General features: G+C 32.0%; 1 protein-coding gene across 1 annotated transcript in view; it reads right to left on the minus strand.

The window, feature by feature from the left end:
- Positions 1–26774, minus strand: part of LOC142318296 (uncharacterized) — a 229323-nt gene that overhangs the window by 58526 nt on the left and 144023 nt on the right. The window contains exons 3-4 of the mRNA XM_075354867.1: positions 21879–22021; positions 464–602 (exon numbers count right to left, since the gene is read on the minus strand). Coding sequence (XP_075210982.1) covers positions 464–602; positions 21879–22021 — 282 coding nt within the window. The remainder of the gene's footprint in view (positions 1–463; positions 603–21878; positions 22022–26774) is intronic.

The following is a 26774-nucleotide window of genomic DNA, read 5'->3' on the forward strand; positions in this document are numbered from 1 at the left end:
TTAAGCACTGGGATAAGTCCTTAAATATTTCTTCATGGGATATCCCCAATGAACTTAATTATGCTTAGCAAAAGGACTTATTCAATCTACTTATTTTTTCCTTTTTTTATTTATAACTTTATTTTTTAATTTTATTATTAAATTATATTTTTATCATTCCAATTTTCATTTAATCATCCCCTCAATACTCCAGAGACGTTTTCCTGATGCGAAACCTCAATCGGTAAAGCGTATTATTCATCTACTCCACAATGCCTGGTTTTGAAATTAAAATTATTTAGTGATAATTGGCACGATTTAATAAATTTACATTGACGAATTTTGGCACACATATTCTCATTAACGATTTGTAATTATATTCTCACAAACTTTCTAAGTAAATAATATTTGAAAACTTGAAATTTTAATTGTTGCTTGGTGATGTTGCTTATTTTTAGTAATAATTGAAAATATTTAAACTTACCAGCAAAGCTCAACCAAACGAGATTCCTTCGATGCATTTTTTCTAGCCAGTTCCTCACCGACTAAGGAGAGAAATCGATTCGCACAAAAATCCCAGTTTGCACTTATGCCACGGTAGCAAGAAGTGTACCTCAGATATTCTGGAACGATTATATTTAATTTTACATATTATTGAAATAATTTGTGAATATATTATCATAATTAATAAGAATTTATTAACTACAACTATAACAACATACTTATCGAAAAACATGCTTCATTACATATATAACCGTAGTTATACACTTGTACTTTCCACCGACTTAGATCATTATCAAACATCTTTTTTTATCGTTACAATATTTTAGTTATTCATTATCGACCTATGAAAATAGATATACTTAGATACCTACCGATACACTTTATGGTTGATTACAAATTAAAACAAAAAGGCAGTGAAAATCGCTTTCTATTTCATTTTTAATCTATCATGAAAAACAGATTAATAAAGCTAATAATTAAGACTATTATATGAAGTAGGTTTATTTATTTTGATCTTATGCGTCATTGTTCAGTTCATTATTATTATTATTTATTTTTTTTTGTGTATTTTTACGGGCATCGACTACTAAGGTAATTAGCCCTCGTCACATTCTTAAAGGAAATTAGTATCATCATGAGGATCGTTATATGTAAGGGTGTAAAGGGCCCTTACATTTTATTTTAAAACACAAACTACACAGAAACATTAAAACACTACAAAAAAAACAAAAACAAAACAACACTTATGGAGTGTAAAGGGCCCCAAAATTAAAATTTGAGATAAACTTCTCAAAGAAGATAAAAGTAAAACTATAATACCATACCATTCCATTTATTTTCTTATACCCGTCTCGTTTAGTTGTTAATTTTAGCACCCTCGGGGTGACAAGAACCGCCGTGAAGCAGTGGCATTTGACTCCTTATAAACAGGCTACAGGCATCCATTGCGCTCACCCATAGCCTCGCGCCCTCAGTCCACCCTTGAGGGTCCTCCATGCCATCATCGGACACACCCCGACTGACTGCTCTTGAATGCAGACGAGTCAGGGTGGCCTAGGCAAGAGGGCTACCTCCCGTCACTATACGTGCCACGCTTCGAGACTCCCATATATAAATAAATGAAACTACCTCTTAGCGACTCTTCATCACAGCTTTAAATTTTTCACTTTTACAGACTTCTAAGAAGACCATTGGCGTGTAAAAATGCAACTATCTTTTCTTCATTTCCATTATCAAGATCAGGAGTAATATCATTTCTAAGACGGAACCTCTTTCTGAGGTCCTCATATATGGTACACTCTTCTATTAGATGCTTGACTGCCAGTGTTTTATTACAAACACCGCACATTGGTCTCTCTTCGCCGGTTAACAAATATGAATTTGTTAATCGCGTGTGACCGATTCTAAGCCTGGTCACAGCTACTTGTACTCGGCGAGTCAACTTCACGTCTCTTTTCCATTTATATGGAGAAGTTTTAACTGAGTTCAATTTTGTATTTAAACTCCTCCATTCAGTATTCCACTTGTTTTTAACTACGTTAGTTAGACAGTTTTTAACACCTGCCACTCTTACAGGAAATGCATCCAAATCATCACAGACTGTTGCCTTTCTGGCAGCTTTGTCTGCGCTCTCATTACCTGTAATACCAGCATGCCCTGGAATCCATACAAATACGCATCGCTGTCGTCGTCATTGATTTAAAACGAATAAAATAGGCAGGATGTTTGAAATTAGGACATCCTTAATGTTTTTGTTCCGAATTGCAACAAGTGCATTTAGAGAATCGGAACAAATTAGCACTCTCTCTTATGAATAAGCAATAATGTTCTGTGAAGCGAAGAGCTTGCTGAATGGCAATAAGTTCTGCCGTATAAACACTGGCCATATCTGGCAGTTTCCAACTATGGGCTTCTCCATTTACATATATGGAGCATCCAACACCATGTTCGGTTTTAGAACCGTCAGTATAAATTCTAATATGTTCTTCGTAACTACTGACGGTTGTCAAAAATTCCTGTTGGATGATCACTGCTGGCTTCTTTTTTATTTCTCCCTGAGAGAGATCCAAACTTTTATTTACCGCTGGTAAAAGCCATGGTGGTATTTCTCTTGTGGAAATTGCTATTATATCTGGAATAGCAATTTCGTATTTTCTTCTTAATTCGTAGTACCTAATTCCGGCTGGTCTGGAATAGGTAGCACATGTTCATATACTGCAGCCATTAGATGATTCATGAAAAGTTTATTATTTATATGGGCAGGAAAAGCCCATACGTTTGCTGCATATCTTAACAAAAGGAGCTCTCTTCTATAATGTAGTGGCATTATTCCGGCTTCGGACATTAGACTTGTCGCCGGACTTGTGCGGAAAGCGCCTGTCGCATATCTAATTCCGCTATTATGAATTACGTCTAACTTTCTTAAATGTGACTTCCTAGCGGATGAATATACAATACATCCGTAGTCTAGTTTCGATTGAACCAATGCCTTATACAGTCTCAATAATATCTCTTTATCTGAGCCCCAATTGATATTCGATAAACATTTGATAATGTTTAGGGATTTTTTGCATCTAACACTCAAGTCCTGTATGTGTAATCCCCATGTAAGGGATTTATCCAATACTAGTCCTAAAAATCTCACGTTGTCTTTATATTGTATTGGATCATTGCCGATTGTCAACGTAGGACATTGATGAGGAATTCTCTTCCTACAAAAGTGTACACAGCACGTTTTTTCTGGTGAAAATTGGAATCCATTATTCCTCGCAACTTCATTTAGAGCGTTGATAGCTCGTTGCAATTTGTATTACACCATAGCAGTCTTGTTGCTAGTATATACAATTTCCAAATCATCAACATAGACGCTTTTGCTGATTTCTACTGGAATGGCTAATATCAATTTATTAATGGCGATCATAAACAAGGTACCGCTCAACGGCGAACCTTGTGGTATGCCATTTTCCAAGATTTTTATAGATGAATATTCGTTGTTGACACGTACTTGGAAAGTACGGTCATTCATATAGTTGCTCAACAAGATTGGCAGTTTGCCACGAATGCCCCATTCGTGAATCTGGAGCATTATACCATGACGCCAGGTCATATCGAAAGCCTTCTGAAGATCAAAGAAGACTCCGACACAATGTTTCCTTGTAATAAAGCTGTTATATATAACGTTGTCTAAGTTTATAATTTGATCAGTGGTAGAATGGTATTGACGAAAATCTGTTTGATATGGTGATATCAGGTTTTCTTTTTCCAAAACCCAAACGAGTTGATTATTAATAATTTTTTCGAATATTTTTCCCATAGCGCACGTCAAGGAGATAGGACGATAGCCATTGGGATCTGTTAAATTTTTATTTTTCTTTGGTACTGGAACAACATGAGCTTTTTTCCACTGCTGCGGGTCCCGCCATATTTGATTATACAATTCTAATAATCTGCGTTTTGCAGTGGTATTCAGCTGCCTGATCATATTATAATGGATTTCATCCGGACCAGCAGCTGTGTTGCCTGTTTTTTCCAACGCTTTCACGAATTCTTCCATTATAAATGGTACATTATATGAGTAATTATACTCAGTTCTAAAATTTAGTAGACCTTCAAGTTGTTCTTTTTTGGCCCGAAAGCCTTCTTCGTAGTTGGCCGTTTTGCTGGCCTTCTCGAAGTGATTGGACAATAGCTCTGCGATTTCGTTTGGAGTGTCTTTAATTTCATCTTCATCTTGAAGGCTAGTAATAGGAGCAAAGTTTTTACGCCCCCAAATCGCCTTCTCTTTCCTCCAAACGTCTGCTGCAGTAGTAGTTCTGTCAATGGATGACACGTATTGATGCCAGGATCGTTTCTTTGAATCTATCATAAGACGTTTTGCATACGCCCTGTATTTTTTAAAGGCAATAAGATTCTCTTTGGTTGGACGTTTTTTAAAGGAGTTATACGCACTTTTCTTTCTTTTAATAGCTTCACTAATTTCATCGTTCCACCATGGAACGGGTTTCTTAGTAAGTTTCCCAGATGTTTTGGGAATGTACCTCGATGCCGACTCAAATATAACATATTTGTTGTAGCGTCGACATAGTCCCCGATAACTCCAGTTGTTTCAGGGAGTATTGTTCTAGCCATGAAGCTCGTCCAATCTGCCTTATCAAACAACCATCTTTTAGAGATGGGATATGTTTTTCTTGTAACATCAGTTACAATTTTCACCGGGAAGTGATCGCTTCCATGCAAATCGTCTAAGACATGGAAGCTGTACCTCGGTGCTATCGATCCGCTTATAAGTGCAAGATCTATACAGGACGTCGATCCATCTCTTGCATTGAAAAAGGTTCCTGACCCGTCGTTTAAAATAATAAGTTCAGAATTCATCAGGAACCTTTCCAGTTCTCTTCCACGGGGATCTACTCGATCCGATCCCCAAAGAGAATTATGAGCATTAAAATCACCCACCAATAAGACAGGTGGGGGAAGCTCAGATATTAATCGCGCTATGTCATCCTCCTTCCAATCAAAATTCGGTAAATATATGCTGCAGACAGTGACCTGAAGCGGACGCTTCATTCTAACGGCGACAGCTTGTAGGTATGTATTTAGATCAACAGCTTCGGTAGTAGCTCTGGTCGATGTTAATATGGCTACTCCACCTCTAACTCTTACATTTGGTGGTTGATCTCGCCGAAATATATAGTATCCTTTCAATTTAAAATTTTCATTTTTGCTGAAATGCGTTTCTTGCAGATATATACAAATCGGGTCAACATCATGTACCAAGCGTTGGAGCTCATGGATGTTTGAAAGACATCCATTCATGTTCCGTTGTACTAACGACTCGCTGATTTTAAATTAAATTAAAACACATTAGAGCCTAGGTTTTCCTTTCAGCCAACCTTTTTTTCTCTTTTTTTCATACTGCAAACAGCTTCGTGCTCGCAGATAACGTCGTCGCCCATATAGCTTCCCGTCTCCGAATCGGAGACAACAGAAGCCGCCGACGACGACGGGCATGGATCGGCGCCGGTTTCAGGCGCCGATTGAGAGGCGGCAACCTGGCCCCCACACGAGGGTAGCACCGGTCACCGCCTGTGGAAGGGGGGACACTCGCCCCCCCCCCCCCCCGTGTGATTTTTTGTGGCCTCTGTGGTTTATAGGACATCTCAGTTGCGGGAGGCTTGGCAGTTTCTATAACGCACTCTTTCTTCTTATCATGAAGGATCTCGCTGAGACGGACTTGACTTTCTGGTTTGGCGTCCGTTTTCTTTTCTACAGGAGCAACTTTTAAAGATTTATCTTCAGCAGGCTGTACCACTATCTTTGGCTTAACCAAATTCTTTACTGCTGAAAGGTTTCATCTTGTTTTCGATCCTTTGAATCATGCCAGCCAAAGTAGGCGCAAGTTTGCTTATAATTTAAATATCATCTACAGCAATTGGAGCAGAAGCAGGAACAGAAGCCACAGCCTGAGCATAAGTTGTTGTTGCTCTAGGCTTGCGGGCTTTAACAATTTTCCTTGCTTCGGTGTAGCTGACTTTCTGGAGGGGTTTAACTTCCTGCACAGCTACCTCGTCTTTGTAGACAGGACAATTCCTGGATCTACATGAATGCTGTCCCTTGCAATTGATGCATGTAAGGGGCTCTTTACACGGCTCTCCCTCATGCACCTCTTCGCCGCACACGCATATTTGCATTCTCTCACATTTGATAGCGGTGTGGCCAAAGCGTTGGCACTTGAAGCATCGCATAGGCTGCGGGATAAATGCCCGCACATCCAATCGGTGTATCCCCGCTCTTATCTTCTCCGGCAAGGTAGGCCGGTTAAATGTGAGAACATGGGAGGCTGAAGGTAGGACTTCGCCATTCCTCCTCATGTTCAATCGGCGACACTCTATTACTCCTTGTGATGACAACTCCTCAACAATTTCTTGCTCCGAGCAATTTAGAAGATCCCGACAGACGACCACACCCATTGAGGTGTTCAGCGTACCGTGGGGATCGACACGTACAGCCAGTTCTCCAATCTTTTTAAGCCCTATGATCTTTTGAGACTGAGTTTTTGAGACTGCATCATTTGCAGTCTCAACATGAAGTCCCGTGAAGGTCTTACTTATTTCTTTAACAGGGCCTCCAGCGCATTTGTTTACTTCCCGAGCAATGAGAAAAGGACTCACCCTCGAGAAATTTCCATCCTCCTTTGTAATGTACAAATATATGGGTTTCGGTACATTACTACTCTTAAAAAAAGCTAGCTTTTTGTAAGCTTTTTCTAGCCTCAGTCCTTCTTGATTCTGCACTCTTCCTCCGTTTCCCCTCAGGCGAAACGGCTGGTTCCAAAAGAGGGTGTTTACGTGAACCCTCTGCCACGTTTGATTGTTCAGCTTGCATGAACGGTTGATCCCTTCTGTAGTAAGGCTAGCCACCGGGATACACCCCCACTCCAGGGCTACCAACCCTGGAGGTCCGTTCCGGTACTCCGGTGGAACCGGCATATGTCTTGACAGAGAGCGGATGCGCAGTCTCTGCACGGACTCCAGGCCCTTACACACCGAGGCTTTCACGCCCCGAAAAACATGGGCACCTTAACTACATGCTTGCCATCGCGGGGGGCATGTGGACAACGAAAGGCCTCCGTTATACCTACAAATAACTTCGACCGTGGCCGCCACATCACCAGTTCTAAAGGTGGTATCAATCAATGTCCGTAATCGTTAAAAGTTTCGTACCTGCAGGTGGCCGCGAAATCCAGTCCTGAAATTCGGCGTTTAGATGTAATTTGGCCAAAAATGAACACTACCGAGAACAATACTCGGAACCCCGTTAGCCAGCTATATGTAATGTACGTTAGTACAGCAGTTGCCGCCCTGGACGCGGAACATAGATGTTGTGTTCCGGACATGGGGATTACCTACCTCAGGGCATTATTATTATTTATTATTATTATTATTATTATTATTATTATTATTATTATTATTATTATTATTATTATTATTCATTTAAAGAGAGGTAGAGTGTTAATAAGCTAAGTAGAAAAAATCAGAAATATTTACTACATAATGGGAAAAAATTAAATTTTTTAATTGTTACAATAGGCAATACCATACTATTGAAATTGAAGACTGCAGCTTACCATTAAACTCATGAATAATCTTTTCTTGAACAACTACTATAGTGCAAAGTTTACTGCTTGGTCTGAAATGACTACCTTTATTTCTTCGGTCTTTATTTTTTGTTTTCTTTTATTGTGTTATTTTCATAAATCAAACAGAAATTTTATATTTTGAGGAAAAATGTGTTTTTACTTATAAAACAAATCCCTTTAGAATTTTATTTATTTTCTTTTAGAATTGATTTCATTTGTATACAACATAACATAAATATTTTCATTGTATGCTAATTGTAAAATAAATTTTGAAATTTTTTTATTTATGTAACTTGTTTCGTAAATATTTTATTTATGGTCGCTAAGGCCTATATTTATTTTAAGAAAATCAGTTACCGGTGGTGTGAACATATGTGTTAGTATTTGTGCTGCTAGCATGTTTATTTCTGAGCTTATTTAATAATTTAAAACGTATAAGTGGGCAAGTTTTGAAATATGCCATGAGTTTGTTAAGTATTAAATTTAAAAACGCCTTAACCTTTCTCTGTGTTTTTGTTTGTTTGTTAAATCAACGCTTCTAAACTTGTTTTACGCTCGACTAAAGGAATAACATTTTCTTTTTCTTATCAAAGAGACGTTTACATTTTTCTAACTTTAGCATCTCAACAGTGACAGGTTTGTGGGTTTGTCAGCGTGTGTTTGCACATTTTTTTACTCTTATAGAAAAGAATAAATACAAAAGAATACTTTTTCAGTTTTATACATATTAAACTGTCATCTTACGTTGAATATTTATGAATCATTTTTTATTCGTTTACGTAGTAGTTATTTTAATCATTCTGTATTTAAATAATATTGTTTGCATTTTGTGGGTTTATTCTTTTTCCATTTATTATTTTTATCCTCTATATGCAGAATAAATTAATATTTTTCGTTATTTATTCTTACATTACCTTTTTATTTGCTTATTGTTAAAATAAAATTTAATATCAGCACCTCTATGAAATCTAAACGTTAAAAATATTTTTTTAAATAATTCCGTGGAAGAAATAAATTAAGAAATAAATATCCTACAATTTATATTAGCTTTGTAAAGGCATCATAGGAATGAATTATTTCCTCCAAAACCTGTATTTTTTTTGTCAACTGAATTATTATTAGAATGACAATATATTTCCTAATAAAGAAAATAAAACGAGAGATAAATGCAAAAAAAATATACTGGCCTTTACCTTTCGCTATACCATGAGATCTTTTAGAAAAATTACAGAACAATGAAATAGCATATTAATAATCGATCAGTTAAACGGAAGGCATTTATTTTTTTATTTTATTTTATCATATTTTCCTAATTTGTACGATGCAATCTGTTCAATAAGTGACCAATGCAACCCCTCACAGACCAATGAAATGAAAATGATATGTATGACATGTAAATGAGATGTAGTCTTGTGCAGACTCATGCCGACCATTCCTGTGTCTCTTCATTAAAAAAAATATAAGTGAAGGATTCAAAAAAGACATGACACCACTATCGATTAAATCGTCTAAGTCATTTTTCAATCTTTTACATAATAAGTTGTAATACATTAGGCTTAAAATAACTTTAATAGGAAAGAGCAGACCTTGTAAATAGTACTTCATGAACTTAATAAAGAAAAGTAAATGAGAATAAAGATATATTGTCATTAGTGTGTACTGTAAATAATTCTTTCTTAAAAGAGAGATTGTAAATTAACCCTTGAAAAAATTAACTATGGAGGGTGCAAACCAGAATAAATTTTGTAATAGGTTCCTAGAGAGAAAGTAGAACTCGAATATCAGTCCAGGGTTTGAATTTGGGTTGGAACTAGTTAAATTTGCTGGAATATTTTGCGACAATGCAAGCTTTTTTTGTAAAAAAAAATTTTAACTTTAAAATTATTATTTCTCGATCTATTATGTTATAAAATGACACAGTGGAGTCCCTAGAAGATAATAAAAATAGAGAAGAAGAATTGTAGCAAAATAAAACTAAAATATATTCTTACTATTACTCCTCATAAATTTCTTTTTGAATATTTTCTTTATTCGTATTGCAGCATATTACGTTTTGGTCATTCGGTTTGAATTATGAATAACTCTAATTCACAAATGAAATAATTACTTTTTTATTCATTTACTTACAGGCTATAAAAATTGTTGAATTCTGCAACTTCATAATTAATATTTCCTTTAAATTTACAGTGTGCAGATAACTTAAAAATAATAGGCTAAATACATAAACATTTGTGTTAGTATACTCCATTTCTTAAAACACGTTTAATAATTATAATTTTATCAAAATCAAATAATTGTTAGGTATCAAAGAAAAAGCTTATTGAATTCCAAAGTAAGTCAGAAGGGACAATAAATTTTTGTATGTTGTTTTGTGTCACATTAATAAAGTAATGTATTTCAGATAAGAAAAATTATAATTAAAATAAAATAGCAGGAAGGTATAATAACGTAACTAAAATTCAGAGAAATGAGGAAAATTTCAGATTCTTCTAAAGGAACTTATAATAATTCTTCTTTTTGTAGAACAGCAGCCTTTTCTTACGCAGCAACTGATTAAAAAATAAATTTAATTTCCAGCTGTCTTAATTTTTGAGATAGGGGTGTCATCATAATTTTATTCATTTACATTAAATCGATTTTTGATAAATAAGAATATTTTGTCTTATAGACAACCGATTTTAAATTATTTCTATCAAAATATCATTTTTTCATAAAGCAAAATAAAAAACATTTCAGATCAAATAGCTCTTACATAATCTCTCAAGGTACTTTTATTTTTGATCTGCTAAGGTAATAATATTATTTACGATTTTTTGTGCTTTTATATTTGTTTCTGTTATTACTTATTTTATCGTTTCAATAATCGAGGGCATATTAGAACTAATATACATTTTTTAGTTATTGTAAAACTTGAATTATCAAATCTACTTTATCGATTACAATTAAGAAGTAGGTAGTTGAATTTGAAAAATTTAGAACATAAATTTTTGGGAGTTAAAATAATATTTTTATGGACTCGAATAACATTTATCATTTTTGCTCAGGATTGGAATTAAAAAATTCGTAAAAGAGGTTTTTAACTTTTTATCATAAAAATAAATTATTAAAATAAAATCTAACAACCTCTTTATATTCCTAATTTCATCCACGCTACGGATAGTCTTTTGCTGGCCTCGTTTCTTCTCTTTTTTACTGGGGGCGTTCAGGTTACACACAGGTTATCACAGGATAAAAAACGGAAAAAAACGGTGATTGAAATAGAAAAATAAATGTGGTGTCAGATGTATATGTAGTCTGCGTGTTGTACGAAGAGTCAGAGGAGTAGTTAAAATATATATTTCCGTAATAACTGAGGAGCTTAAGTCGGGTCGTAGAAGTTCAAGGCCGATCGGGCTCCCAGGTCTCAGAGCGTATAACTTCCTACCGTGAGAACTATCCTAGGTCTTGGTTGTTGGTGGTAGATTTCTTCTAAACTGTGGTTAATATCTAATTAGAAAGGGGTATTAGATGTTATTGTAATGGGCCGGACGTAATACATTTTTAATTCTATTACTGTTGTTCTAATTATAATCCCCAATCCCACCTAAATGGAAACTAGTTCCAACCCAAATTCAAACCCTGGACTGATATTCGAGTTCTACTTTCTCTCTAGGAACCTATTACAAAATTTATTCTGGTTTGCACCCTCCATAGTACTTCAAAAGTATACTCACCTCCCTCTACTTGAATAATATTGTCGTTATTTTTAATGGACTTGGATACTGAAGTAATCTCACATAATTAAATTGAAGTTGACGATTGAGTATCGATTACAAGAATGTCTATGTATGTTTACCACTTTCACCTGGTTCAGCCTTATCATGTGTTACGTCTCCTTATAATGAATTAGTCGTATAATAATAAAAATAATAATTACACTCGTCAAAATAAAATTTGTAACTGAAAAGAGAGTAGGTGTTCTATGTAATATTCTATATGTTAAATCTGATTATTTATTTCGAAACAACTCATCACGTAACGTTCTTAAGTTACAACCTCTTAAATTTAATTATTCTATCATTCGTGGAACAAACAATACAAATAAATTAGTCCGTCTGTATGTTTGCTTATTCACATCTGATTCATATTGTGATGCATGCTGCAGACCTATATTTGATACGTAACAGTCGAATGATGTCATTTCATGTCAAGCCAAACATGTTCTTTACATATCAGTGAGTCAAGAAATGAGTAATTCAACGAGTTGAGATTTTCTTCGATATGAGTTCAGCTCTTGGTACTCATTGCAAATCATTGCTGATTTGAAAGTGATAGGGCTTCTTCTCCGTCTCCAGAGTGGCGTTACAAAATATTTGTGTTTCTTGTGGTTGTGGGATAGTCGGGCTACAGATAAACGCTACGCAGTTAATGAAATGCCCAAAAAGAAATCAGTTTATCTCAGGAAAGAAAAATGTTGTTAATATTTCCCTTGTCGTAGCAGATCGTATTATTTTACCATGTCTACACATAAACCTTGGCCTTATGAAAAATTAGATAAAGATGGAGGCGGTTTTAAATATTTAACTGAGGTTTTTTCACAATTAGGCGAAACTAAATTAAAAGATGGAATATTCATCGGGCCATAAATAAGAAAATTAATTCGTGAAAATATATTTGACACCAAACTGAATCCTAAAGAACTAGCAGCATGGAAGTCATTCAAAGATGTCGTTTCTGGTTTTCTTGGAAACAAAAAAGGTGAAACCATATATAATAAGCTTATAAATGAACTCTTAGTGAACTACAAAAATTTAGGAAGCAGATTGTTATTGAAAACTCATTTTTTACATTCTCATTTGGACTTTTTACCTTTAAATTTGGGTGACATCAGGGACGAACAAGGAGAAAGATTCCACCAAGATATATAGCAGATGGAACAACGTTACCAAGACAGATGGGATGAATGTATGATGCATTGCTACTGGATGATATAAAGAGAAGACTTCACAGAACACAAAAGGGAAACAAGAAAAAAAAACATTAAGATGAATGTAAATGTCTGCAAAATAAAGGAAGGAATTTTAATTTTAATTATTATTATTTTTCTATTCTATTATTTAAGAAGTTTCTCAATATTTTAAAGGGTCATAACTGAAACTGAAGTCATGAAAAAAACTGATTTCATTTCAAGATTTATCATAAAAAATAAATTGTAATTTACCTACTTTTATCTCAGTTCAAATTATTATTATTTTTTTTTTTTTGTAAGTACATACATATTTTTTAACATATATTTTTTTCTTATGGAAACACACATACTCGCATTTGCGTGGTAGTCGAAAAATAGAGACTATTATGTGTGTGTGTGGTTATTATGCGTGGTTGTGATTCGCGACTGCAAAGAATTTTGTCATTCATTAAAGGAAATAAATTGAGGCAAATTATCACCCTTTGTAAAAGAAAATATTGTATACCACAACGCTACAAAATACATGAAATGCTTAAAGAATCATATATTACTCTCATAAGATATGATTGAGAATTAAACAGACTACAATAAAATCGACTGGACATGACTAGAGATGTTTTATACCAAGGGCAGACGTTACGGAAAGGGTTTTACCTCATTTTTAGAGATATAGAAACCCAGTCGATCAAACTGAGATAGATTGCTGAAATAGAGAAAGTTTAAATACCCATCGGAATACCCATAGAAACGAAAACTGGAGATCACGATGAGTGGCAGAACTTCGTCAAACAGGCTTTCACCGCACAGTAACCCATATAGTGTGTGATGGACATGATTTCTAAAATCGTCCTTTTTTTCAGTTAATGTTATTCGAGAGTACAAGGAATATAATCCAAAGCCTAAGATGACTGCAGTCTTCCTTTAAAATAGAAACTGGATGAAATGATATCTACACGGTGCATCTCCATTATAATTTTTTTTTTTAATTAATTACTTGCTATAGTACTGTTTATAACTTCATGAATTTATATTGTTAATCATGTCTCTTAATAATATTTGCTGAGTAAACTCATTTTCTAATTTTTAACTGTTATTTTTTCGGTTTAAATAAAATCAAGAACGCAAGGTTTTTCTTTAGATAAACTTTTACTTGTTAAAACTTTTGGCATTAAAAATATATAGAAACTTCTCTTCATAGGTCTTTAACCTCGATTGAACTTACTGTACTCGCTACTAATTTCTTTTCTCTTACTGATTTCAATTTCCCCAAAAAATTATATAAAATTAAATTCGCGTTGCTGTTTCAACTGTATTTTTTCTATTTATTGCACTGATGCAGAAAAAAAATCTCGATATAGATACTAAAAGAGAGTTAAATAAAAGTGATAGATACTAGCACCGCCCAGTTGTCATGAACCTTAAAATTAGCATACTGGAAGATATTAAATGTTTAATAACTAATATTAATTGTATTGGCTTGAGCCCAAGATAAACGATCTAAAAGTGTTGTTGTAAAAAACAAAAAAATAAACTAAATATAATTAATTACTACGAATGTTTTAATCGAACTAAATATCCAAAATATATATTAGTATCACTAATGAATATTACTCGACGAAAGTAAATTTAATTCCATTTATTAGGAATATAAACGTTAGTATTAATAGCTGATGTTAATTGACGAAGTTAAACATTTGTATTTTTTATGTTATGCTTTATAATAGTACTATAAACTATTTTATCTGAGTATATATCTTTTAGATATATTAGTAATTGTAATTTATTATTTTTTTAGCATAACCTATAAATCAATTATTGTTTTAGATATTTCAATTATTATTCATGGATTTTCCGCTTAATAAATTATTTTAATTATTTTCTTAATAAACAACTTAAAACGTTGCAATAAAATAAATCTTCATTTAAAATTAAAAAAAAAAGTGATTTACACGATAATATTTACATAAATTTATGTTATATACCATTTTTATTTATTTTGACATATCAGTGAGCATGTTCCGGTTTCCATTTCTTCTAGAATACATTCTTTCTATACTAAAAACCTCACTCCAATGAAAAATAAGATTCCTTATACTTCCTCGTGCTCTACATTTCTTAAAAAGTGTTACAAACTCACACATACCCACCCATATTTCTTACTTTCCTTTCTTATATATATATATATAAATAAATGTGTGTGTGTGTGTGTGTGTGTGTGTGTGTGTGTGTGTGTGTGTGTGTGTGTGTGTATGTGTGTGTGTGTGTGTATGTGTATGTACTTAGAATTTCAGGAAGCTTCTTTCCTACTTTAAAGACATACGAGTATTCCTTTCGCCAAAATAATGGAAAAACGTTCATAAAAACTTAGGTCTGGAATGTTTTATTTTCAAGTTAAAGTTAGTGAAAGATTTCGCCCATATTTCTACTGTAAAAATGAGATAATGTAATAAAACTATTGATACAAAATTTAAAATAAACCCAAACTGTTTTCCAGTAATTTCCTAGAGAATTGCAAAAAGTACAAAAACTTGAGTCGTAAACAATGGTTTTTTATTTTGTTACATTGCCAATAACCAAATAAATTTTCAGGATAGAATTTGAATAGAATTTAATTCTGATGAAAAATGATGTAACTAAAATAAAACAGCCGAATAAAATGTATAAAAATCCACTTCTTTGAAAATATATCTCTGATGCTGAGTTACGAGGTGATAATAATAAGTTGCCGTCTTTATGGAAATCCATGTGTGTTCGCGATGTCAGGACGTCTTTTAAAAGTCTATGTTTTTTATGAAAGAACTTTCATAAACATGTATTTTACATTGGAAAACTTTCTAGAAGACTCTGTTTCAGGAAGTGCCAAAAATGAATTTTGGGCTAAAAGTAACTGATAATACTTACTAAAACTGAAAATTTTCCGGTTTTCATAGATGTTGCTGGTCTTAAAATAAAGTTGGAAAGGACTGTGATTGCCATATGGAATGGAGAAAAATCCATCCAATATTTTCTATTTATGGAAAATTTATGTATTAAACCGGGGAATCGATACATATAGAAACTTAAAAAGTAATAATAGTATTTTAGTTTTGAGAAAATTATCAAAATTTAAACATCGTCTATTACAAAACAAATAGAAATAAGGGAAAAAACAATTTTATAAAGTCTTAGGCAATAAACTATTAAAAACAATCTATGTATGTTACTAAGAGTAAATATTTGAGAGGGAGAAAGCAGTAAAATATAATGTAACAATCTACTAATGCAAGTCATAAAAACTTTTATTAACTTGCACTTTTGGTTTTTTTAAGCTTGCGAGATTTGTAAAGCGCCTGAGACACTACTGACGAAATCGGACCTGTTTCTGTGTGAGAAATAATTTATTTCGGTAGTAAATGTGGTAAAAGAGTGAAAGTATTGCCTGTTAGACTGAATATCATCTAATATTGGAGAGATTGTGGGATAATGATATGCAATATTGCAATCGGCTTGTTAAAGAAAGAACGGAAAACCAATTCATACTCATTCTCTTTAATAAACGTGGCATGCGGTGATTATTAGTAATGGAATTTATTGAGTCATTTGTGCCTCAAGTGATGTAGTTTACAACCGTTTGGATCTAGAACTTAACACATAATAAATAACATCGTCATTAAGACCAAAGACAGAAATAAGTAGTTATTATATCCAGTTGTAAATTCTAATAATTGCTAATCCTATTTATCCCCGCAGTTTTTAAAATTACTGATTATTTTTATAAATGGAAAGAATGAACTACAATCTGCTTCTACTTTCGTGCAAATAACACTACTAAAAGTGAACTTCGATTAAAAGCGGTACTAAAGTTACGTTAAGGATTAAAACTCTCAACTCGCACTTACAGTGCGAGTTGAAAGTACGTCAAATAGGACAAAACTTACTAAGAGGGTGATGGAACTGATTAATGAAATAAATCCTTTTAGTTAATGTCAAGAGCTGAATTAAAATTTAACTTAATTTTAAATTTAATCCACGAAATGGGTATAAATTGGAAAGTTTTGCTTAAGGTGCGTTTAGATAGCTATAAAAAGTCGTTCTATAAAAATTAATATTTAGAATTTAATTTCTTGCCTAATTATATTAAGTGACTTAAAAAGTTTTACGAACAGATTAAATTATATAAAAAAAAAGGGATAAAATTCAATTGATTGATGGTAGCCTGTGATTAAAAAGTAACTATAATTCAGGAAAACAAAAGAAAAAAGGGAATAGTGCTTATTGCATGCATTTAAAACTCGTAATTTTAGTTAAACGAGACACTTATTTCTTAATTTAACATGAATTATATAAACTTGCAATTACTATTAGGTTTCATAAATCCACAAAATTTTAGGAAGTAAACCATTTAATTTATTAAATAATCTTTATTAAAAGGGAGCGTTTAATACTGTGTGGCATTAAAAATACAATTGGACCGACAGAAGGAAAGAAAGTTTTGTTGTAAAAAAAAATTAAGTGACATGTTTTTGGTTTCTTTCCGCCTTCAATGTAATCCATCAAGACGAGATTGACGACATTAGAATTTTGACGTCACTGAATAATTTTTCATTTTAAGTAATTATTTTCTTGTATAACTCAAAGTTAAAGAATGAAAACATGTTACCATTCTTTCATTGAGTTCTGATTTCCGTTTAGATATCCAAAAACAGTTAAGCTTCATATCATTACTTCTTATTATTGCAAAATTATTTAAGATTATTATGATTATCGTCAGAAGCAAAACAGAAAAGTAATTGTAAGTATTATTGTACATCACTTAGGCTGTGAGTAATGAAGAAATAAAAGTAAATTTTTATAATTTTAATTACAACATTTCCACGGGCTCCATGAAATTGTTATTATAATGAGTTAATGGAAACATTTTAATTATACAAATTAGATGAGGGTTTCGATTGTTTCGTTAATTATAATGAATAATTAGACTTCTATTAAAAATTTTTATTTAACGGAGTGGAAAAAAATTAAGTAGACAATTATTTCAGTACACGTATGTTCAATTTTATTTATTTTTGGGTAATTGCAATTAGCAAGAGAAAATGAATGTTGTTTTTCTTAGGCTTTTCACTGACTGAGAACGTTAAATTACATCAGGCTTATCGGTTGATGTTAGTTTAATACTCTCCGTATTACTATCAGGCTTAGTTCTAACAATACGTTAGGAAACTGCCTTAAAAGCAAATTTGAGAGGATGATAAATTAGGTATTTTACCTTATATTTGAAATTTGTTTATTAAAACAATATTCTTTTCATGCTTTACTCTACAAACACGGTACAAATCACGTAAAACTAACTGACAGTACAAAAATATACACCTAAAATAAGGATAAACTATTTAAAATTTAACGTAAGGGTGGTATTTGCATGCTTCACATCGATCGGAAAAAGGGTAAAAGCTGGATGTGATTTTATATTTTAGCTTTATTGGTATCCTCGGTTCATCTGTGTTAGTATGCAGAGATTGTAAAGAAAATCTCAGCTATAATAAATGAAATTCGTTGTCAGTAAACAAAAATAACAGAATCATGTGCTTAAACACCATACAAATTCTGCCTTTATTTATTATTGATTTTTTTTTTGTCTTTGCTGCATAACTTTCCACCTAAATAATCAACCGATTTAACTAAATGTTTGTCAAATTGTTCTAATTAATTCTTTATTTGTAAAAATTGACGACCATCAATAGATTAACGTCGCTTACATTTTGTAATTTATCGATTCACGATATAGTAAGTATTCCATCTAACAATTTTTAATCGTTGTTCAATGTTAAAGTCAAATATTTACGATATAAGCTATTGAAAACGCCTACTTTATTTTATAATTTAATCTGTACAATGCACTGTCTTATTAAGAGCTAACCTAGGTTCTGCAGTCTTGTTCAGAAATAGGCTAATACCGTGATAGAATTTTAACGATCCGACGAGCTACACGGGCATTAAAATTATATAAAAGTAACAATTCCTTTTAATGATTTTCACTAAGACGATTATTTTGTTAAAAAACCAATTAGTAGTGAATAGTAGAACTCATTCATTTTGTTTTCAACTAAACAAACGGAACTCTTCAAAGAAATTGAACTAATAACAGTGAAAATTAAAATGAATGGCAAAATAGTCTTTTTCTATAGTAATATTGTAAGTAATTTTCTCTAAAGCGGCAGATGTTGACTGAATACTGTCGAAAAAGCATATCCACGTGACTTTTTAAAATTTAATTTTGTACTTTTGTTTTTGTATGTTTTGTTCAGTTTGTTTTGCAAATAAAACTTAAAAATTTAAAACGGTTAAAAAATAATAATGTGAAAGAATAATTTACCAGTGTAAGTTAAAAATCGTAGTGAAAGTAAGATTATTTAATGTATTGATAAGTGCACGTTTCTGTACATTAGCAGGTGAATGGTTTCAGAGACAAATTTTAAATATAAAAATTAAATAAAAAATAAAAGAGTTAAGCTAAAAGAGTGACTGGGGGTGATGTCAAGTGTAATTGTTTGGTGAAAATGTTTTCTTTTGTTTAAAATAATTATGGGTTTCCTTAGTTCATGATAAAATATTTTTTCATCAATTTTTTAAATATATACCATGTAACAAGAATGTCCTTGTGCTGTAGATGAATGTTTTCGGTGTTTTGATTTAGGATTGGAATTTTTCCCTCGGATCTCTATTGTTAATTTCTCTGAAGTTACCAATTTCATCAAAGATTAACTTTACATACTTAATTTTTAAAACTCAAGATGAATTTTTTTATCCTCCAATCGTTTCTAAGCCCAGAATACAGAATTTCCAGTTATCTTTTTTTCCTTTATTTTCCTAACCTTACCTTTTTTCTTCATTTTAAGGTATGTACCTTACGGTTAAACGTTAAAAAAAAATTGACTTTTGATTTACTAAGTTTTCCCATTAATTCTTTATTTTTAACTTATTTTCTTTTCATATCATTAAAATGAAATATCAGGAGTCTTAAACAATAACCATTTTACGAATGTAAAACATCGTGACTATTTTTTTTTTTTTTTTATTAAAATACTTAATTATTCCTGATAATAAACCTAATTATATAAAAGTAGGGTCACTGAAGAGAGAAACATGATTTGCATGAAATTTTATTTGTCACTTGAGATGTGGACAGAGAGAAGTCAGTCGTACAAAAAATAGGAGCTGAACCAAATTAGTTGATGTTCATGAAGAATATTTCTTAACGTGCAATACAATTTTCTATTGATGTCTTTAATAAATGTAAAAAATTCGTTTTAAATCGTATCCATTATTATAATAATTAAAAATTCGAGGAATTTCTACTAAATCTCAGTTTCAATCAACGGAATTTTTAAACCTATTTATAAATAACATTACTAATATACTTCTTTGTGAGAAATTTATTGTTCTAAAAAGTACACTAACTCAATAATTAACGACTTTTTTTGTTGTTTTTAAATATGATTATATCATTAGAGTAATTGAAACTATTTTTTCAAGAAAATACTGTAGATGTGTAAAGACGGAAATATTAACCTTATGTGAGCTTTTATAATTAGATAGAGAATGATCGATTTCGGACTTCCAGTATATTTTCATAATTGAAGTCGATGGTTATAAATTATTAATATATTCTTATCGAATCAGTTATTAAGACGGTTAAGAATGATTAATTTCCTTAGTTTCAGAAAAATGGATTTTAATTTATTTTTGAACTACGTAGGCTGTTTAAAAATTTTGCCTGACAGAAATTTTGCTTTTGTGGTTTGTAGATTCTTTGAGTCTGGAATAATAAAAATAAAACGCTTAGATAAGTACAAAAAATATAACCGTAGTTATTTAATAACGCCGGTTAATTTAAAATTTACAAAGAAAAGTATGAATAAAATGACAAAAACATTTTTTTTTCATCGTATTGTGGCAATATTTAAGAAAATATTTGAATATTATATTAACAGGTTAGCAATGTATGTTGCGTAGATAAAACGTTCAGAACAATTTGGACAAGATTTTTCAAGCAGCCTTTTCTTTTAAAAGAATGCACTTTAACAGAAAAAAAGGATATCTTATTTTGTAAGAGACATCATTATCATTACAGATTGAACGATAGGGTATTTTTAATAAAACGTCAATTACAGCTTTGTTTTCACTAGATGCGCTATAATTCTTAAAATGAATTTTTTCATGGTAAACATTTTCACGTATTATTTATTTTACTTTTTTTCTGTAAAGCTTCAAACAGAGAATATACGAAATAAAACCCATCATTTGTTGTCATCTAGATAATAAACGAGTTCTTGTTCCGTCCAATGTAATATAAGCATGATTTGTATTCATAATGCAGCGTAATTTTGATTAATCATATAAGAATTTTCCTGTAGGTTAAAAATTCAAGACCAATATGAAGTGGTATCTATTTGAATTAAATATGATGGAAAATGAATTAATGCTATCACAAAGAAACTTGAAAAAAAAGACGGAAGTGTTTCTTAAAATCATTTTGAAACATTTGAGTTTCGATAATATACATCAGCGGTATAATATGAACAATTCAATATTTTAATTGGTGTTGATAGCAGTTGGCTGAAATATTACGTTATTTTCGAACCACGAAATTTACAAACAAACTCGTATTAAACGAAAGATCAACCCTGTTTCTGAAAAGCAATTGAAGATTAATATGAACTAGTATATGTTAAAGGATAACTTTGACATAACACTCATTAAATTAACAGAAGTTAATCTACCAACAAGTCATGTTAAAGGGCAAACGAGAGTCCTATTTATTTTCCCTTAAATTATATCTCCACTGACCACAATGCAGAGTCTCTCTGGGCTGCCTTTACATCAACTCTCTATTTACCAGTATTCATGTATTGTCACTGCAAATTCATTAAACGCTTTTTATCATTAACTGTTGGTACAATAGAGTAGGAAATAATAATAAAATATGAGAATGAGATGTTATGACCTAGACAGTTTTCTCTTCGAAATGACCGACTAGTGAAGTAAACGGACGGAGTTGTGGAAGCTAATTGAAATTTCACTGCCTTAAGTTACAAATATGGATATAATGAAAATACATACTCTAATTACATTTATCATTTAAATTTGATTGATTGATCGAGTGAAAATCAAGATAATTGATTTGTATACGAGTGAGCTGTACAGCGTTTATATATGAAAACACCGTATTTAATTAAGTGATGTTAAACATGTGAGCTCTTTTCTGTTGTTCAACTTTAATAACTTATAAAAGAAAACGTGAAAGACAAATCTAATTTGAGTAATATTCACCTGACTGAAAGCTGGGATCATCACATAAGAACCTGAAGGTATGTCTTGCCCCAGCCACATGATCTTCTAAAATGCGACGATTTCTACGGTTCAGGCACGCATCAGCGTAGTCATCTATACATTTCATACCTTCCTTAAATGCTCTAAAAACAAAATAAAGTTTTACATTAAATATAAAACGTGGCCGGGAATTCACCGTACCCCTAAAGTTAACATATGAGTTAAGATATGTGTAGAACATACGGTATTTTCGTTGGGGTCGGTTGGCAACAGTTCTTTACAACGTCACACACTCTAGTGAAAGACAGTTGTGTAAAATGGCTGAGACGAGTAGTTACAGCGTCGAGGAGCAGTTAGTGATAAGTGTATGGGTTCATGAACGACAACATACTAATAAAAAAATGAACCTAATCAGTGAAATGTTTCGGCTACGCTTTGATAAGCCGCCACCACAAAAAGCAACAATGTTGGCTTGGGGATAACGTGCATTTGCATTAGACGGTTAAAGATAGGCCGCGAAGCGGACAAAAGTTAGCGCGATTAGAAACATGTGTTGCTGTTGCAGTTTCCATTGAACAATTCCCTATGAAATTAACTTGTAAACGGTCAGTTGAACTTCGTATGCCGCGGGTGACAATGCAAGACCATATGAAAAAGGACTTGAAAGTTAGGCCATTTCGTCCGATGTTCATCAATAAATTGTCTAATGCAAACATGGAATGTCGCGCTGCATTCTGCCGGGCTTTATTCGAAAAATTCCTCGTTGCAGTGCACCGTGGAAAGGTGCTTTTTACTGATGAATGTGCAATCTATTGCAGTTCTCGTGCCAGAAATATGTTATTTTGGACAAAAGAAAATCCTTATTACGCGACAGAATTAAAAAGAAATCTACCGCACGTCATGATTTAGGCTAGAATGACGGCTTGTCATTTGTTTGGTCCTCTTTTTGACGGCCCAGTGAATGCACAAACTTATTTAGAGATGTTGGAAGCATGATTAATACCGTAGCTTCAAGAGAAGGATCTTACGGAAAGGTGTGGTTGCAGAAAGATGGAGCACCTGCACATTTTTCTCTGTCAGTTGGCGCGTTCCTGAATGAAAACTTTCCAGGGTACTCCAGTGTCACCAGCTCCGTTATTTTGGCCACCACGAAGTCCTGATCACACCACATTAGACAATTCATTATGGGGAATTATCGAGGCACACGTATTTGCACCTGGCTACACCACAAATGAAGAATTGCGTGGCACTGTGAGAGACGGTTTCCGTAACGTAACAACATAAATTCTCCATCGCATGTCACAAAGGACGTGGCGACGTATAGAATTGTGCGTGCAACATGAGGGCGACTCACAGACCCACTGGACCATTAAAATTAATATTATGTATCAAGTGAATAAATAAAATATTTCATTATTATTCATCTATTTATTTAAATCGCATTTTTCATTTATAATTCATTAAAACATTTCAGTTGTAACTTTAGGGGCTACGGTAACACACACACACACACACACACACACACACACACACATGCATATATATTATTTGTGACAACATAAAGAATTTATTTGCACATGAGTTATTTAACAATATTATGTTTGACTAGCTCTCATAATTTTAATTTAAACTATCAACTCAAAACTTAGTATATTTTTCATTTCATATGGATTATGGTATTTATTACGTTTTTAACCTTGGTGTAAGAGAAATTAAAATGCCGTAATTAAAAAACATATTCATGCTAGTAAAATAGTATAAAATAAAAAATCAGTCAGTTGAAAAAACTCTTCAGTAATGAGAAGTGTGTTTGATACAGCAGTGCTCTGTCTTACAGACTATCGGAGTGAGTTATAATAATATAAGGACAGTAATGAAAAAAGAGATATTTTCTTTGCTAAAAGAACAATCCAAAATAAATGTCTATTCGTGGATAAAATGAAAGGTTTTTTGTGTAAAACATTAATTTAAAAATTAGTGCGGTAAAAAGGTGATTAGTGTTAATTACAGTTAAACTTAACTTGCTATCTTTAAACGTGTTTACAATTTACATAAACTAAAATTAATCAATAAACCTTAAAAAAATTCTCTAATCCTCTCAGTTCTAACATACAATTGCCGTAATAAATCATTATTGTTCTGTTTTTTAGGTCCCACAACCGAACCGTTATAGATGATCTGATACGAGTGACAAATCACGTCAAAACATGACAAAATCAATTTTCATGAATAACAAACATCCAATGCCAGAATTATTAGAAAAAGTAATTTCCCTTACGTTTTTCACTAAGCCTAGGGTTGCACTCATCATATTGAGAAGACCGAAATGCAAGTGACATTTAACCCTACATGTGACATCTCCAATCTGTTCACACAAAGAATCGTTATGTGAGAAAAACTACTACTTTCAGGGTAAAAAATCCTGACTAACCTTCGTATACTTCAGGTGCTTAAAATACGTTATAGTTGTAATGAAGATTGAAAAAGATAGCGTTATGTAACGAAGATACTCGTTCTTCTGACTGATTAGTGAATCCTTTCGTTGTCAGCAAATGTGATTTTACATGCTAATTCTACTAAGTAGGGATATACTTAGTAGTTTAATAAGTTTATCCCTAAGTTACTAAGCTTATTAACACCATTACTTTACTAGGTAAAATTAAAGTTGTTAATTACTACCATATCGTCTTTTTTCTATTTTTATTGCCGTTTCCAACAGAATAAAGAAGAATATTCATCAAAATAAGAATTGTTTTTTCTTCAGCTAACAATCTTTATTCCAATTTTTGCGTCAGAGATCAATTAACAATCTACTATATCTTTCCTTCCGTTATTGTCTTCATGTAATCTTTTCACTTCTTCAAATTATCTGCCCACAACATCCATCACGTTATCCGATGGAAAATAAATTTCATCGGACAACAAGATGTAGACTGTAATGAAAAATACATAAGGTATTACACTTTGTATTCTAGTACTCTTTTCACTACTCTTTTTGCATTCATTTAAATATATTTAGTATTTTCGATCTTCAAAAAATAAATAATTATAATTAATCAACTCCACACAACTTTAATAATACATTAACGTTTTCCATTATAATTATTTTCATATAATTAATTTTAATTCCACTTACATAATATTTTAATGCTGAAAGAAAAATATTTTTGTAGTTTTATTTTTTCTTTTTCTTGTCTCAACAGCGTGCTTTCGCTTTTTTTTAGTTTAGCTTTGCAAAATCTATTAATATATTCCTTATTGTAAATATATTTGTTTGTAGTTGCATTTATATCAAAACTAATAACGGAAAAGGGGGGTTGGGTTTTACTTTTAACTCGGTCACTTTCCTAATCGAGTTTGTCTGTAGTAAAAGGTCTACTGAAAGAAAATGTTCAGAGATAGTAGTATAAGTAGAAATTAACTTTACACAGTGGGAGCCCATTTGTCTATCAAGTAAAGTTTTAGCTAATGCGAAGAAATTGTACTCCATGTAAAAAAACTTTTCTGTAAAAGGAAAAAATTGTTTTTTGTCTCTGCTTCCAATAAAACGTTTACTAACAAAGTGTTACAAACTGCTTCTTATAAAACTTGAGAATTTAGTTCTTTGATCTTAGTGTCGTGAAAGGTGAAAGAGGAGAAGTCATGGTTGAAAGTTAAGAGAAACAATCCCAAATAAACGACTTTGAGTGCATTCTGCTAATTCTAAAAAAAAGAGGAAATTTTATTAAAAAACTTCGCATTACAATATGTATGAATTGAGAACCAGGTAAAGAAATTCCCGCTATTTTATCAGGTGGTCGATAGAAAATGATTAGCCTACTTATTATTTATTTTTAAAATATTAGGGGAAAAATAACTCATGATTTTGGAAAAGTTTCTCTCCTGATGACATCATTTTTTCACTAAGATTTTTGCATTCATCATTTTTAGGAGAAACCAGATCTGTTTCGTTGAAGTTTTGAGAAAATGAATTTTATCAAAGAAGAATTATAAATTAATAAACTATAATTCACATTCTTTCATGACTTTCAGCTAGAAAAAAAAATTAAACAATTATTAATATTCATCGCAATTAAATTTTAACAATTAATTAAAAAATTTAATCAATTATAAAATCAAATTTCAATTATTGGTTAAAACAATTAATTTGACAAAAAACTATTTTTTCAAATATTTTTGTTTTAATTACGACAGAAGAGTAGCGTACAGTCTTGTAGTTACACTAGCTGCTACCATGGAGGTTGCCCGTGGTCTACCGTGATTTGTTTGTTCTTAAGCGTACTCGATCATTATTAGACTACGTTTAATAAACTGATAATTTTGCACGAAGAGTAACATTAAATTTTCTGGAAAGGATTACTATGACCTTGTTTTAAACTTCGGCAAATTTTCAACGGAAAAAATGAACGAAAAACGCATTTCTCTTTTGAAGGAATAAACATAATTTTATTAAAATACTTGCTATCTGAATACGAACATGATTATGATGAGTAATAAATATAAGAAATTTTGAAAACATGGCGTTTGATTACATGCACTCTTATACTAGACAACCAGACTACAGGGTAATATAAAAAAAAGAAAATTACTCGTACTAACACTTGATTTATTCTGTAGTTTTAAGCCACAATGAGAATTTCATTGTGGTATGACACTGCAATACTTCTCGTTCCTACAATAAAGCGCATGATATATAGCTCTTACTCCGAACGAAGTATACTTTCATACAACAACAAAAAAATTCTAGAAGTTGGAGGGTTAAAATTTACCTTATTCTAGATTGGTAATTTTAAAACCGCAAGATTAAATTATATTAAATTTTCTATAATGGCTACAGTCATAACTAAGCCGTATTTCTGACATACCTTTTCTCATATCATCGTTTGGTTTAAAGTG

The sequence above is a fragment of the Lycorma delicatula genome, chromosome 1 (assembly GCF_047948215.1).
Source record: "Lycorma delicatula isolate Av1 chromosome 1, ASM4794821v1, whole genome shotgun sequence".
Lineage (NCBI taxonomy): Eukaryota > Metazoa > Arthropoda > Insecta > Hemiptera > Fulgoridae > Lycorma > Lycorma delicatula.